At 37.9% G+C, this 14,093-nt stretch overlaps 1 protein-coding gene across 4 annotated transcripts in view; it reads right to left on the reverse strand.

Moving 5' to 3' along the window:
* The window catches only part of LOC126475340 (15-hydroxyprostaglandin dehydrogenase [NAD(+)]-like), a 98,361-nt gene that overhangs the window by 54,194 nt on the left and 30,074 nt on the right, over positions 1–14,093 (reverse strand). For all 4 annotated transcript variants that reach the window (XR_007586705.1, XR_007586706.1, XM_050103142.1 and 1 more), the window contains exons 4-5: positions 10,204–10,377; positions 2,638–2,792 (exon numbers count right to left, since the gene is read on the reverse strand). Coding sequence is in view for 2 of the 4 variants with exons in the window: in XM_050103142.1 (XP_049959099.1) it covers positions 2,638–2,792; positions 10,204–10,377 (329 nt within the window). In the remaining 2 variants the exon portion in view is untranslated. The remainder of the gene's footprint in view (positions 1–2,637; positions 2,793–10,203; positions 10,378–14,093) is intronic.

A 14,093-nucleotide genomic window follows, 5' to 3' on the forward strand; every position in this document is an offset into this window, starting at 1 on the left:
AATTTAGATATAATGAGTGCAAAGCCAAAACTGATTATCAAGACACCAATACACAGACTTCTATAAACTAAATTTGTAAACAGCTTCTGCATTCTTAAAGTCTTTCATGGTAGCATTGGTAGGATGCCTAACTACAATCTTCTTGATATACATACAAGCCATACCATTTCAAACAAAATTCTTGAACTTTCAACAGCTGCTTCTGCCATTGTCTTTAGGAGCACTACTGACTGCTGCTGTTTGCACGTTAATCTGCTTCTAAAGGTAATGCAGCAACATCTTGTAAGTTTTTGGAGGTGGTCTGAAATGTCACAAGTGCAAGGAAAGAAGTTTGGCAACTTCTGGACCCTTTGGTCCACAGAGAGGCATGAACTAAAATGTTACTTGATTGCCACTTATTTCTATTGTCAGTCTTGTCACCAAGTGATTGAGAACAGGTAGTTGTAGAAACAGCAGCACAACGATGCCAGTATGTGTAACATGATGGCTAAGCAATTGTTAGTAGTGCCAGTTCACCTACTTCCCAACTGTCAAAAGTCTGTCAGGGCTATTAGCACTGAAGTCGGAGATTTGAAAGCACAACATCAATAATTTGCATCATTTGTTGAGATTGAGATTTTCACTCTGTAGCGGAGTGTGTGCTGATATGAAACTTCCTGGCAGATTAAAACTGTGTGCCGGACCGAGACTCAAACTCGGGACCTTTGCCTTTCGCCGGCAAGTGCTCTACCAACTGAGCTACCCAAGCACGACTCACGCCCCATCCTCACAGCTTTGGAAGGTAGGAGATGAGGTATTGGCAGAAGTAAAGCTGTGAGGACGGGGTGTGAGTCGTGCTTGGGTATCTCAGTTGGTAGAGCACTTGCCCGTGAAAGGCAAAGGTCCCGAGTTTGAGTCTCGGTCCGGCACACAGTTTTAATCTGCCAGGAAGTTTCATTTGTTTAGATGTTTAACAAGCAGAAAATAGCCCAAAACACCATAAAGATTAATCCCTATGTGGTGTCACTTCTACAGTGGTGCCTCTAGAAACTCTCAGTTCTGTGCCTTCTCACCTATCTAGTTTCCTTTGGTACATCAATGACACTTCCTTGATGTAGCTCCAGTTTCATAGGGAAAAGGATCACATACACAGTGTTAATCCTAATATTAAATTTAACCAGTGAAGTGGCAAGCTACCTCTCTTGGATGCACTGGTTGAAAAAGAGACAGGCATCTGTTTAGTTGATTTTTGTATATAGGAAACCAATCGACACTGACTGTTACATGATTGTAAATAGTTTCCACTGGTGGAGGTGAGGAAAAAAGGTAGTAGTGATGGTGATGGTGATGATGATGATGATGATGATGATGATAATAGTAATAAACTGTAACAATATTATGAAAAGGAAAGTTGCTACTCACCATATAGTGGAGATGTTGATATAGTGAGTAGCAACTTTCCTTTTCATAATATTGTTCCATTCCATCCTGTATTTTCCATTGTTTAATAACAACCTGTCTTCAACAAGATGGCAAGATGGTACATGGAATGAAGATGTTTTATGATGGTAACTATCTGCAGTGGAGTCTGAAAATTTGCATTGACGGTTGTGTTAGGGAAAACAGTTACAGCAAGGCAGCAAGGAAGACATTATGGATGTTTCCAAGTGCAATAGCGCCCCCCACAGAACCAGCAGAGTCTATGCAGATCAAACAATTCACATTGCCAGTGACTTTTTTGTTGAAAGAACACACACACACACACACACACACACACACACACACACACACACACACACACAAACAGGGAACTGGCGAAGTCAAGAAGTCATTCATAGTTGCGCACTGGCTAGTGAAACCACCAGGTAAGAGTGCCTTGCTCCACAGAATTAAACTGTAATTAAATGAAGTTTAAAACAGTATACTGTAAGGCAAGCTGTTCCAACACTGCCCCATGGGGCACAGGTGCACCTGGCACCCCTCTGCTCACCCATGGACAGTTGCAGTTAGTATAGACACCAGCCAGATAGCTCTATTGTACATTTTCAGCATATGCATGAGCTGGTTGGTCACTCCTTGCACCAGCGAGCACTCTGCTAGGGCAGTATGATCACAAGGGCTATAGCCCGGCTGTTAGACTGCAAGCACATCACTGTTTGCCTGTCTGTACACATGTGCCCATGGGCACCTGGATGTCTGCTGGCAGTCACTTGAGTTGTAACAGCCTAGTGTAAAGTAGCAAGTATAAAAACTGAGTACAAGGGTGCTCATCTTGAATGTCAAATTATTATAAGTGATACAATGCAAGCAACGACAGTTTCCTGACAGATAATAAGATTTGCTGAAAGTATTATCCTACGATTGAGGTTGAGTATGAGGTCAAAACAAATTTCCAGTTTTGAACAGCTACTTTCCGAAATCTCAATAGAGTTTAGGGTCCTTGTGACGCCTATTAAATTTTTGCCAAGTTGCCCTGGCCCACAATTACTACCACGTACTTTTGATTATTTTTCAATATATCCTATCATAAAATGTATGATGATTATTCATTGTTATTAGCAGTAAATAAATTTAAGAGACAAATTAATATCTGAATAATTATTGGAAAAATACAAATCATTTACTTTTCCTCAACAGATGAATTAAAATGAAACTCACGTTTGTGATACCCCTCCTGCTGTATCTCGTTGCCACGCATTCTCATATTCAGGTGACAGCAGCTGTTTCCTTACATCTTTCACAAGGTTTGTGTCAGTGGCACCAGGGCAGACAGCAAGTACGCGTACACCAGTTATCTTCTCATGGTAAGGGTCCTGAAAACACCAGCAAGTCTTCAGTCAACTGTGTGGTGTTTAGAACAGTGTTCCAATTTGGAAAAAAAACATCAAAATTCCAGAATGTGAAATAGTGAGATCACAGTTCACATATATTTATGTGCCTCAGACTGATCAAACAGCTGCTGGTGACGTATTTGCTGTATTATAAAAAGGTTTCTCACTGTCACTCCCTTTAAACTGTTGTTTTCAACCTTTTGAAGCCAAAATACCTATTATAATTTTTATAACAATGAAAATAATCAATTTTTGACAATATAATATAAATAGATAGATAAAAAAATCTACTCACCAAGTGGCGACAGGAGAACACTCATATAAAAAAAAAGTTTTACTTATGCAAGCTTTGGGAGCCAGTGGCTTCTCCTTGCGGCAGAATGGTTGAAGAGGAAGGAAGATGGGTGAATTGAAAGGCACTGGAGAGGTTTGGGAAAAGAAGTAGAGTTTGGGAAAGTCACCCAAACCCCAGGTCAGGGGAGACTTCCTGGACAGTTGACTTCCCTATCTGGGGCCAAACAAAGCATATCATCATGCACCATGTGCTCAGCATAGGATTCATGATGTGTACTAGCGACAAATTTACGACAATGGATCAACCCATGTAATTCTGCAGCTAAGACTTTGTAAGATTGGTTTGGACGTTTCTGACAATGGAAAAATCTACACACGACACAATGAAATGCATTCTGTCACAGTAATAGGTTGAGACAAGCTTGCATATTTCATCAAATGATAAGTTGGCTGGTTCTTGCAAAGGCAAACATTGGCACAGCAATTGATAAATGTGCCGCAAAAGCCAGAAAAGAAAGAGAGCCCTACACAGGTTGCATTGCTCATGGGAAAAACCTGGAAATGTGGGCATAACCACTTCTTGCAGGAGGCCCTATATCCAGCCGATTCATCATATGCTGGAAAGGGTGATGGTTGCACTGGCGAGAGGGTAACCAGTTGTGACTATACAGATGCCACTTGACAGAGCTGTGGTGATAGCCTGCTGTTTTTCCACAAAAGCTTGCTGCTGGGCAAAGATACACTGGAGTACTTCTTCCATTGAGATATTTGTAGAGTGCTTTAGCAGTGACACTATCATGCAGAAAAAACATAACCCTCGCTCGTCACCAAGTTTGCTAAATAATAATTTACAGAGCAACACAATGAAGTACAGGTTGTGCATAACACTGGACAACAGTAATACATGTTAGAGAATAGGCCGAGCTCATTTGTGATTGCTTACTTAATCTGTTTCTCTGGTGGCTCACCAGAGCACACTGGGGGAGTGGGCGCTGTGAACTGTATGGACGTATGATCTCTGAAATCGCAGGCATAATGAGTGAAGGGGTAAATCAATCATGAATGTTGTGATGTGCTGAGCCATAACTACTGTTCAGATCTGCAGCTATTTCATCCATCATCACACAGTGATTTTCCATCACAGGGGCTTCAATTGCTACCGTAGATTCTGTTGCCACAATGTGACATGCTTGACCAGGCACTGAGCTTCTGTCACAGAAGTCACATGTTTTCCGAACTTTCTGCTCCACTCATACACTTGCTGCAGTGATAGACATACATCACCATACTGGACCTCGGTTTGCCAACAGAGTCCAATAGGTTTTGTACCTTCACTGCTCACGAAATGTATGACAGAATGCTGTTCTTCCTTGGTGGATGTTGCAAGCAGGGCAGCCACTTTGAACTGGTACTACTATGGTCGTATTTTGCTTGTCTGTAGTATGCTGCAGTCTGTAGGAAATTCCTTACATCACTGGTAATAATATGGCCAACTTGCAGAACAACAGTGTGAAATGTCTATTTTTAATTGCACTTTGAAGGTTTTCATTTGACTCCCCCTCGTACACAGATAAATTTATCTTAATGTTCAACAGCAATACGTCCGAACTTCAGAAATTTGTAAAATTCTATTGTTATACATGTAGATGAATAACTTACATTATAAATGTTCATATTCTCTACTGCTGCATTTACATCTTCTTCTGTCTCACTTGTACAAGCCCACTACAAACAGCTAAATGACTGAAACTTCCTGGCAGATTAAGACTGTGAGCTGCACTGGGAGTCTAACCTGGGACATTTGCCTTCCAAGGTCACATATTAAAATACTTAGTAACAGAATCGCTACAGCATGCTATGCTCTTCGAATTTTGACTGCAATGTGTGATACTACATGTGTCAGATCTGTATATTTTTCTTATATCCACTCTGTTATTACTTATGGAATAATATTTTTGGGAGTCAACAGTAAAAATATTCGAATAGTTTTCAAATTGCAGAAAAGAGCAGTTTGTATAGTAACCAAGAGTGGCAGTAGGGTTCACTGCCTTAAACATTTCCAAAAGCTGGAAATCCTACCTCTCCCCTGTGAATACATTTTTCAAAGTATTATGTAAAAAAAAAAAAAATTACTGCTATGTTAAAAATTCTTTAATACACAGCTATGAAACTAGAAACCAATACAATCTGCATCTAGAGAGGAAAAATAAAGTTAAAACTCAGCAGAGCTTGTTGTACAATGCCGTTAAATTATATAATAAATTACCCCAAAATATAAAAGATATTGACACAATTGGGCAGTTCAAAACAAAACTAAAAGTTTCCCTCTATTATATTGTTATGTATGTATGTATGTGTGTATGTATGTATGAGTGTGTGTATCTACTGCTGGCAAAGCCCTTAATAGCCGAAAGCTATGATTGTGTGAATCTTTTTATTGTGCCTATCGCGGCTCAGCATCTCCACTATATGGTGAGTAGCAACTTTCCTTCTCTCATATTGTTCCATACTATCTATTCCTTCCCTTTACGTATATGAAGTGTTTTTATTACTATATAAAAATCAGCATACAGTAAACTCTCTCCACTTCAACCACAACTACAGCACTCACCACAAAGAGAATTTTAAACTCCCAACAAACCACTTTACCTCTATTCCCAAACACCACCATGTATTAATTTTAAAATTTACAATAAAATAAAAGGCAGTAACATATTTAACCTGCAGCTTGGTTCACGGAAGAGATTACTTTTTACCCTTGTGGCGGAAAAGTGTTGTTATTCTATTGAAGAATTCATTGAGGACAGTTTCAATGTTTTTACAAGGTAATTATACATTTTAATTTTGTAAACTGGAAACTGCAGAATGCATTTATGTAGCAGTATCTCTGAAATGTATATAAAATCGTGTGTTGGGAACCACACTCTTCCTGTTGTATATTAATGACCTGGCAGGTAATATTAATAGTAACAGCACACTTTTTGCAGATGATGCAGTTATCTATAATGAAGTACTGTCTGAAAGAAGCTGCATAAATATTCAGTCAGATCTTTATAGGTTTCAAAGCAGTGCAGGGATTGGCAACTTGCTTTAAATGTTCAGAAATGTAAAACTGTGGACTTCACAAAACGGAAAACATAGTATACTCTGAATATAGTACCAATGAGCCACTTTTGCAATCAGCCAATTCATACAAATACCTGGATGTAACACAATGTAGGGATATGAAATGGAATGATCACACAGACTCAGTCATAGGTAAAGCAGGTGGTAGACTTCAGTTTGTTGTTGGAATGCTGGGGAAGTGCAATCAGTCCACAAAGGAGACTGCTTACAAATCACTCGTGCAGCTGGTTCTAGAATATTGCTCAAATGTGTGAGGCCTGTACCAAATAGGACTAAATGGGGATACTGAAAGTACACAGAGAAGGGCAGACCAAACAGTCACAAGTCTGTTTAATCTGTGGGAGAGAGTCACAGAGATAACTGGCAGACTTTTGAAGACTGGCGTAAACTATCCTGAGAAGGTCTACTAACAAAGTTTCAAGAACCATCTTTAAATGGTGACTATGAATATACTGCAACCCCCTATGTATCACTCATATAGGGATTGTGAGAATAAGGTTAGAATCATTACTGCACACAACGACATTCAAACAACCATTCTTCCTGTGCTTCATATGTGAATGGAAAAGAAAGAAACCTTAATGACTGGTACTCTGGGACGTACCTTCTGCCATGCACCTCATGGTGGTTTGCAGAGTACACATGTAGATGTAAACTATCTTAGTTGTCTTAAAAAGTATTTCTTATTTTAAATTTTGACATGTATTCTGTGCCTCAAATCAAATGATTTGAAAATTGTATGTTGTGAGATAAGTAAATCACATTTCACATTTCCACAACCTATGGAACTGGAAGATAGGAAATGAGATACTTGTGAAAGTAAAGCTTTGAGAGGGAGGGTCATGAGTCATTCTTGAATACCTCAGTCAATGCGTAATTGATCACAAAAGGCAAAGGTCACAGGTTTCAGTCACACAGTGTTAATGTGTCAGAAGTTTCAAATCAGCACACACTCTGCTGCAGCACAGTAATCCATGCTGGGAACTAAATGACTGTCAATGACAATGTCTTTCAAAAGAAAGCCATGAACATACACATTTACCTTTTTTTAAAAAATTAAGAAAAGTTGAAATTCAAAGATGCAAACATCTTTACTGATAACACTTAGCATATTACAAAATACAATGGAAAAAAAATTAATAAAACTAACAAGCCACCTCAAGGATCATATGATTCCCATATGTCCAACAGTTTACAATAATGGTGTCAAGAAGATGAAAGTTATGTATTGAACCATAACAAGATATTTCCTCACAGTGGAACCACATAACTGCAGACATCAGACAAATTTTTTCCTTGTTAAATTTTAAGTGTTTCTACAATGAAAGAGTTATACAGGGACAGGACAATAAGACTGTATCAGTACAAATGGACACTTATTGCTGAACATTTGTAACTGAGCTTCAGGACACAAAAAATTATGCTATGCAGATAACTGTAGGAAATGGCAGGAAAGGAATTAATATCAGAGGTGAGGGGAACTGAAATGAAAAGCATATAGCAGAAGGTAGCAAAACAAGATGAAAACACTAATGACAAATAGGAAGCTGTTCCAGTGTTAATATTTTATATGTAGAATATAATCACTGCCCAAGAGTGCAATTAGTTAATTTTACTGCAGAAGAAACATAAATTATTGACCTATCTCAAAAGAGTGATTCATGGTATCTGCAAGGCCATAAACAGATAATGCAAAGGTAAGGAAATAAAACATTAAAAATTGTTATAAAACCATCATATGAAACACCAATAGTTTAAAAAAAAAAGCTTCTTTATTTTATTTATGCATCAAGATGTGTTTCATCTTTTTGAAAAGATGTCTTCAGGGGCATCATGGATGTTAAGGAAGTTACAGATTTAAAATAGTAAGGTACTTAAAGATCAGCATCTTATTCATTATTTGTAAACCAAGCAACTTATCGTCGTGTGGAAAACCAGTTGAAAGCTTCTAGCTTCCAGTTTTCTATGTCAGAAGTGTGATTTATTTTTGTAAGTGTTGTCTACTTTCCCAGTTTTTGCTGGTGTGTGTGTGTGTGTGCGTATTTGTCTACTGTATGACAAGTTAATGTAAACAGTGAGATGCTAGTCATATTCACTTGGGTACTCAGTAGTAGCTTCTATGCTGCCTTTGTTTTGTATAAGTGATAATTTTCTTGAACAGTCTGCCTGACTGAATATTTGGTTGCCATGTTCTTTCCCATTTTGAATCTTACCTTTTTGTGTATTATTTTTATGTCTGCATGCAAGTGGTCAATTTTTGTTGGTGGTTAAGCAGTTAAAGGATATCATCACATATCTGGCCCAGTATAGTATACTATAGCTATCTGTGGTGATACTTCAAAAAAACTTTACAACATACTATACTGGATCAGATACATACACTAAAAAAGCGACAAAAGCACATGTATACGCACGCACGCGCGCACACTCACACACACACACACACACACACACACACACACACACACACACGTGCGCCCACACACACGCGCGCACAAGCACGCACGCACGCACACGCGCACACACACACACACACACACACACACACACACACACACACACACACACACACACACAGAGTCAAACAAGATAAGCAAAAACCAGGAAAATAAGACTACTACACTTAACAAAAGCAAATGACACTCTAGACACAGAAAACTGGAAACTTTCAACTGGTTCTCCATATGAGGGAAAGCCGTTTGGTTTACAAATAATGAAGAGATACTGATTTGTTACTACCTTTCTATTTTATTATATAAATATATAAAACTATGAACTATTTTAAATCTGTAACTTATATGTGTCAATGAAACAGCATATATTATTTGCCGATGCCCACTGAAAATGCCTTGTTTAAAAGACAAAATGCTTTAGTGTGCATAAGAAAAATACAAACTTAATGTTCAGCCCTTAAAACGCATTTTTCTTGTAAATTATTGCAATTTATATACAGCTGCTGCGAAAATGGTCACCACAAGAAACACAAAAATTTATTTTTGTGATATAAATAGTACACAAAGTTACTTTGCAGAACTTAAAATTTGGCAAAAGTTAATTAAAAATGAACAGTTATTGAGATTTGAGGAAGTCTTCTCGGGCCATCAGTTGAGTCATTGTTGTGTTGTCACTACATTTCAGTAAGTTTCCTACTCATCATCTTAATGCAAAGAGTCAAGTTTATGTCCAGTTTGTTCCTTTATAGCTGTTAAACCACAGACTCCTCATGTGATGCCTCAACAGGTGGGCCAAGCACATTGTGTACAGAAGAGGTGTGGCCAGTGGTGCAAAGACCCCCAGCAAAGGTGTAGGGGAGTCCGGATGTAGAATCCTTGAGTTGCTAGTCTATCCCATCCACTCCACCTGCCATGCCATCTCTTCCAGAGGCACATGATTGGCGCACTTGCTCGGCCCTCAACAGAAGAGTCTGTGATCCATTGGCTATAAAGGAATAAACCAGACATGAATTCAATACTTCATCTTAAGATGCCGAGTAGGAAACCTGTCGTAACATTGTAACAACGTGATGCCTTAACTCGGGTGATAATCTCAGATGAATGAAATTCATCAACAATCCATGCTTTGAAGTACAGTTACTGAGATATTATTTTACAAAAAAAAAAAGTAAGAGCTAATAATAACTGCAAGAAAATGACATGCCTGCTACAGATTTCTTCAGTGTAGTTCCTCTTATAAAAGACAGTATGAAAGCAACTAGTGTGAACTGGTGATATTATTTTTTATTGTTCCCATGGGGGATCTTTTAGTGAGGATGAGGCAAAAAAGAGAGTAACAGAGAGAAAGATATCTACCAGACTCACATCACAATTTCAGTACTGGGATCTCCAATTTGCTAAAATAATGACTTATCAAAATGTTGTCATTTCAGTAAGTTTCAATTACCAGAATCCCCAACATATTGTGACACTTGTGAAAGTGAAGAAGTTCCTAGAGTAAAGGAAGAAAAAATACTTACCCCAAATGAACGTGTGAAACCAACTATTGCATGTTTAGTGGCAGTGTAAATGGGAATGCTTACATATGGCTTTACAACAACATTTGAGCCAGTATTAACAACAGTTCCTCCATTGCCACCACGGTCTTTTCCCATAAAACGCAGAGCCAGTAAGGTACCACGAATGACTCCATTCTGCAAGAAGAATACACCACTCATTTCATAGACAACGATAAAAAAATTTAATACTAAAAATTGTTATAAAGTGGGGGTGGGGATGCAGATAGTGGTAGCAGTAGCCATAGTAGAAATCGCACAAAATAACTTGGCCCAAGCACAGAAACACATTCCTGTTCTCAGTTCTGGGGGAGTGTACCCTTTTGTTCTGAAGGGGAGCCACCTCTGCTTATGATCCCATACTGAGTTGTATGCTTTGTCTCTTGAAAACAAACACACTTTACCCACTTTAATGTGGCTGTTGGCCAACATGCTACACTGCGGGAATGGCAGTGTCAGTTGCTCTGCAATCTCTCACACATCATGTTACGAAAATTATTTGACAAAAAAGTTGATTTTGGCCTTATTCTTATTCATCATCTTCATGGTGATTTGTCCATCATTTCGTTAATGATGACAGTTACTGTGATATTTCGAAATTAAGTAACCCATCACACTAAATTAGAATAGACTGCCATGAAAAATAGGAGCCTCTATGAGTTTACATTGCTGCACATTAAATGTAGCTGGCATACTGAATTTTTCTTTAAACTTGGTAAAAGATCTATATCTTTCTTCAGTTTCAAGCAAAAGGACTGAGCATAATACACTAACTTCCACTCCCGTGCGCAAATGTTACTGGGAGAGAAATATTCATATGATCCCTTTATCTCATACATGGTTCAAGATACTGAAATAAGTTTTTGGTAAATGACAGCACACAAAGAGGAGAGTATTCTGCCATACCGTTAGAATGTTTCTCATCTATGACAATATATAAGGAGCTAGAGTTTTCTCAATGAGATAATGTGATTTTTTAAAGATCATTGATAGCTGGTGAAATGAAAATTAGCACAAGTTAGCAATGACATGCTTGTGATTAGCCTTCAGCTGCTCAATTGTCCCTCCCCAACAGTGTGATGGCCACTCGCAGTGGAGTCCTTCCATTACTGTTGTCCTCTCCCCTACCAGGCTGTCTGTGCAGGTACAGGCCAAGTTATTTTATGCACACTCTAGTGACCCTTTACAAAGAAGCAAACCCAAGTGGACATAAAACAAGAATTCTCTCTGGTATAAATACTAGGTACACATGTGCAAATGGCATTTGATGGTGTTCAACTAGTTTTCAGTTTTTCAGCAAACTATCAAAGGAACCTCATTCTCTCTCCACTTCAGCATAAGCAGTACAGAAAGCTTGCCTCTGATATCTTGTTTACTGTTTTTGGTATTGACATGAGTTCCGTGAATGATAACGTGGTACAAAGATAATGTTATGTTGCTAATAGAAGAATGTAGATGTTATTTGTGCTTCTATGAGCCAATAGATCCAGTGCACAAATGCCAAAGGAAAATAAATATGATTGGTGGAAAATTTACAAAGCATTCAAAGGTCCTATTGGGGACATGAAGAAGAAGATAAATTCAATCTTTGCTTGCACTAGGTGGGACTAGAGTGAGTGAGTGCGAGGTTCATAGATCACTTCAAAGTAAACAAATTTGAATATGTATCTGTTATGCTGATTAAAATCAAAACTATGAAAGACTTGGTAATTATTGTTGCTTAAATTCATGCTATCTGTAATTACACAGTTTATGTATCACTGTTATATTAGAGATTTTTCATGATAAACAAAAATGGGTTACCCAGGATCATGCTGCATGACTTCTATAATAGAGTTTATTAAGTAGCTTATGTGGCAGGTCACATCCATACTTCAAGTTTCATTTATCATATTTTATTGCTGTTATCTTCCTTATACATACTGCAATAAAGCATTGAAGCGCTTTGCGTATGTCACTGCAGATATCAGAAACTGCAACTGTTGGCATTCAAAGCAATCAATAACCTAAATGTTTCCAGTCGCTAATAACCATAGTGTAAATGCTAGCCATTCTTTATGTTGTTAATCACTAGTTAGTGTTCTCCATTTAAATTTTCTCCTCAGCTGTAAATAGAAGCCAGAAAAAAGTGTCAACCAACATATGTGCAATGTTTTGGCTAATGCTAAGCAAAGCTGCAACTGCAATTCAGTGTTAAGTGCACTATCACCATGCATTTCACATTTACATACCAATTGATACACCTAATTTATTCCGCAAATTCAGTGCAGTAAGGTTATCATTGTAAATAAGTGTTGTAAAATGATTTTTCTATTTGATGATGCATGGCTACATTAGTGTAGGAATTAACATACGCACTTCAGTACACTGAACATTTGTGTGTTTTGTGACACGCTATCTATTACCTTTTAAATAAAAATATATTCAGCTTATTCCATATCAACGAGGACCATTTCACTTGAATCTGTGGAAGGTATATTAGCGTGTTTAGTCTTCTTTGTAAATATTTATTGTGTATTTTTGTTTTTCTGATATGGTCTACAAGCTGGAGGAACTTCTCACTGTGTATCTACTGGAATGAAAAGTACATCTAATGCATCTAATCTAATCTTTCCAATCCCAAGTAGTACATTTCTGGCATTGTTTGCAAATGTGCATTCACTTGTGTTTGCTTTGGTGTAAAGGGTGGATTAATATGAAACAAAAAATAACACTTCTTAAATTTATAGAAGAAAATCTCTCAATTCCAGATAAACACATAGGAGAGAGAGAGAGAGAGAGAGAGAAACGCCATGAGAAAAAGGCTGGGGATGTAAGACAATCAGGAACAATCCTATGGGGCATTTGAGCTCTGGGAAATACATTACTAGTGAGAGGGTACTGTATCTCGCAGGAACAGCAAACATGCATATGCAGAAATTGTAGAAATGGAGAAAGATATGGAAACTAGACAGATAAGATCAACTTCCCACCTTGAAGACAATTGTATCTAACTCTAACTAATATAATTCACAGCCATCATTTTCTACAATCCTGTTCCAGCATTTGGTGGACACACAACACAATGGAAAGCAATAACTGTTAGAAATGAGGATGCCATTTATTTAAAAAATAAGCTATTTCTTAAAACATTTCCTTTTAAAATGCTTCAAGCTATTTTTTAATTCCTTCAAAAAAAAATAGGAATTGCCAAGAATTGTAAAATACGGGTATGTCTCAACAATGACCTCTTCATGCGAGCCATTTCCTCATGTTTGGCAACAAGGAGATATGGTAGACAGACATGTCAACTGAATACCTAAGATGTAGCAGTTATTCACTATGCATTTCGCAGTTTTGGAGTGAAGCCTTTGTATGAATGTGATGGTGCATTATCGTGGGGGCAACAGACTACTAAATGGGACATGACTCTCCAAATTTATTGCCAAAGTAACGGAATATCTCATTGTAGTATTGTTCAGTGACAATTTTTCCTTTTTCTAATAAGTCTTTGAGAGCGACACCCTTAGCATTCCTACAACATCACTGCCATGATTTTCCTACCCATGGGATTGTCTTTACCTTTTTTTGCTGCAGATTCACTGGAAGTAACCCACTGTTTTAATTGTTACTCGATTTATAGGGAATGACAATGAATCCAGAATTCATTGCCAGTGACAACCTGATGCAAAAAGTCCTTTAAATTTTGTTTATACTGATCAAAACATGAGTTGAAGTTGAAAGCCATGCCCTCCTGTTGACCACTGGACCATCAAATTTTTCATTTCCAAGGTATTACCTACATTAGCAGTTGCCATTTCTAACAATACATCTATGGACTCTACTACGAGGGTTGCCCAGAAAGTAATGCAACA

This window comes from Schistocerca serialis, chromosome 4 (assembly GCF_023864345.2).
Source record: "Schistocerca serialis cubense isolate TAMUIC-IGC-003099 chromosome 4, iqSchSeri2.2, whole genome shotgun sequence".
Taxonomy (NCBI): Eukaryota; Metazoa; Arthropoda; class Insecta; order Orthoptera; family Acrididae; genus Schistocerca; species Schistocerca serialis.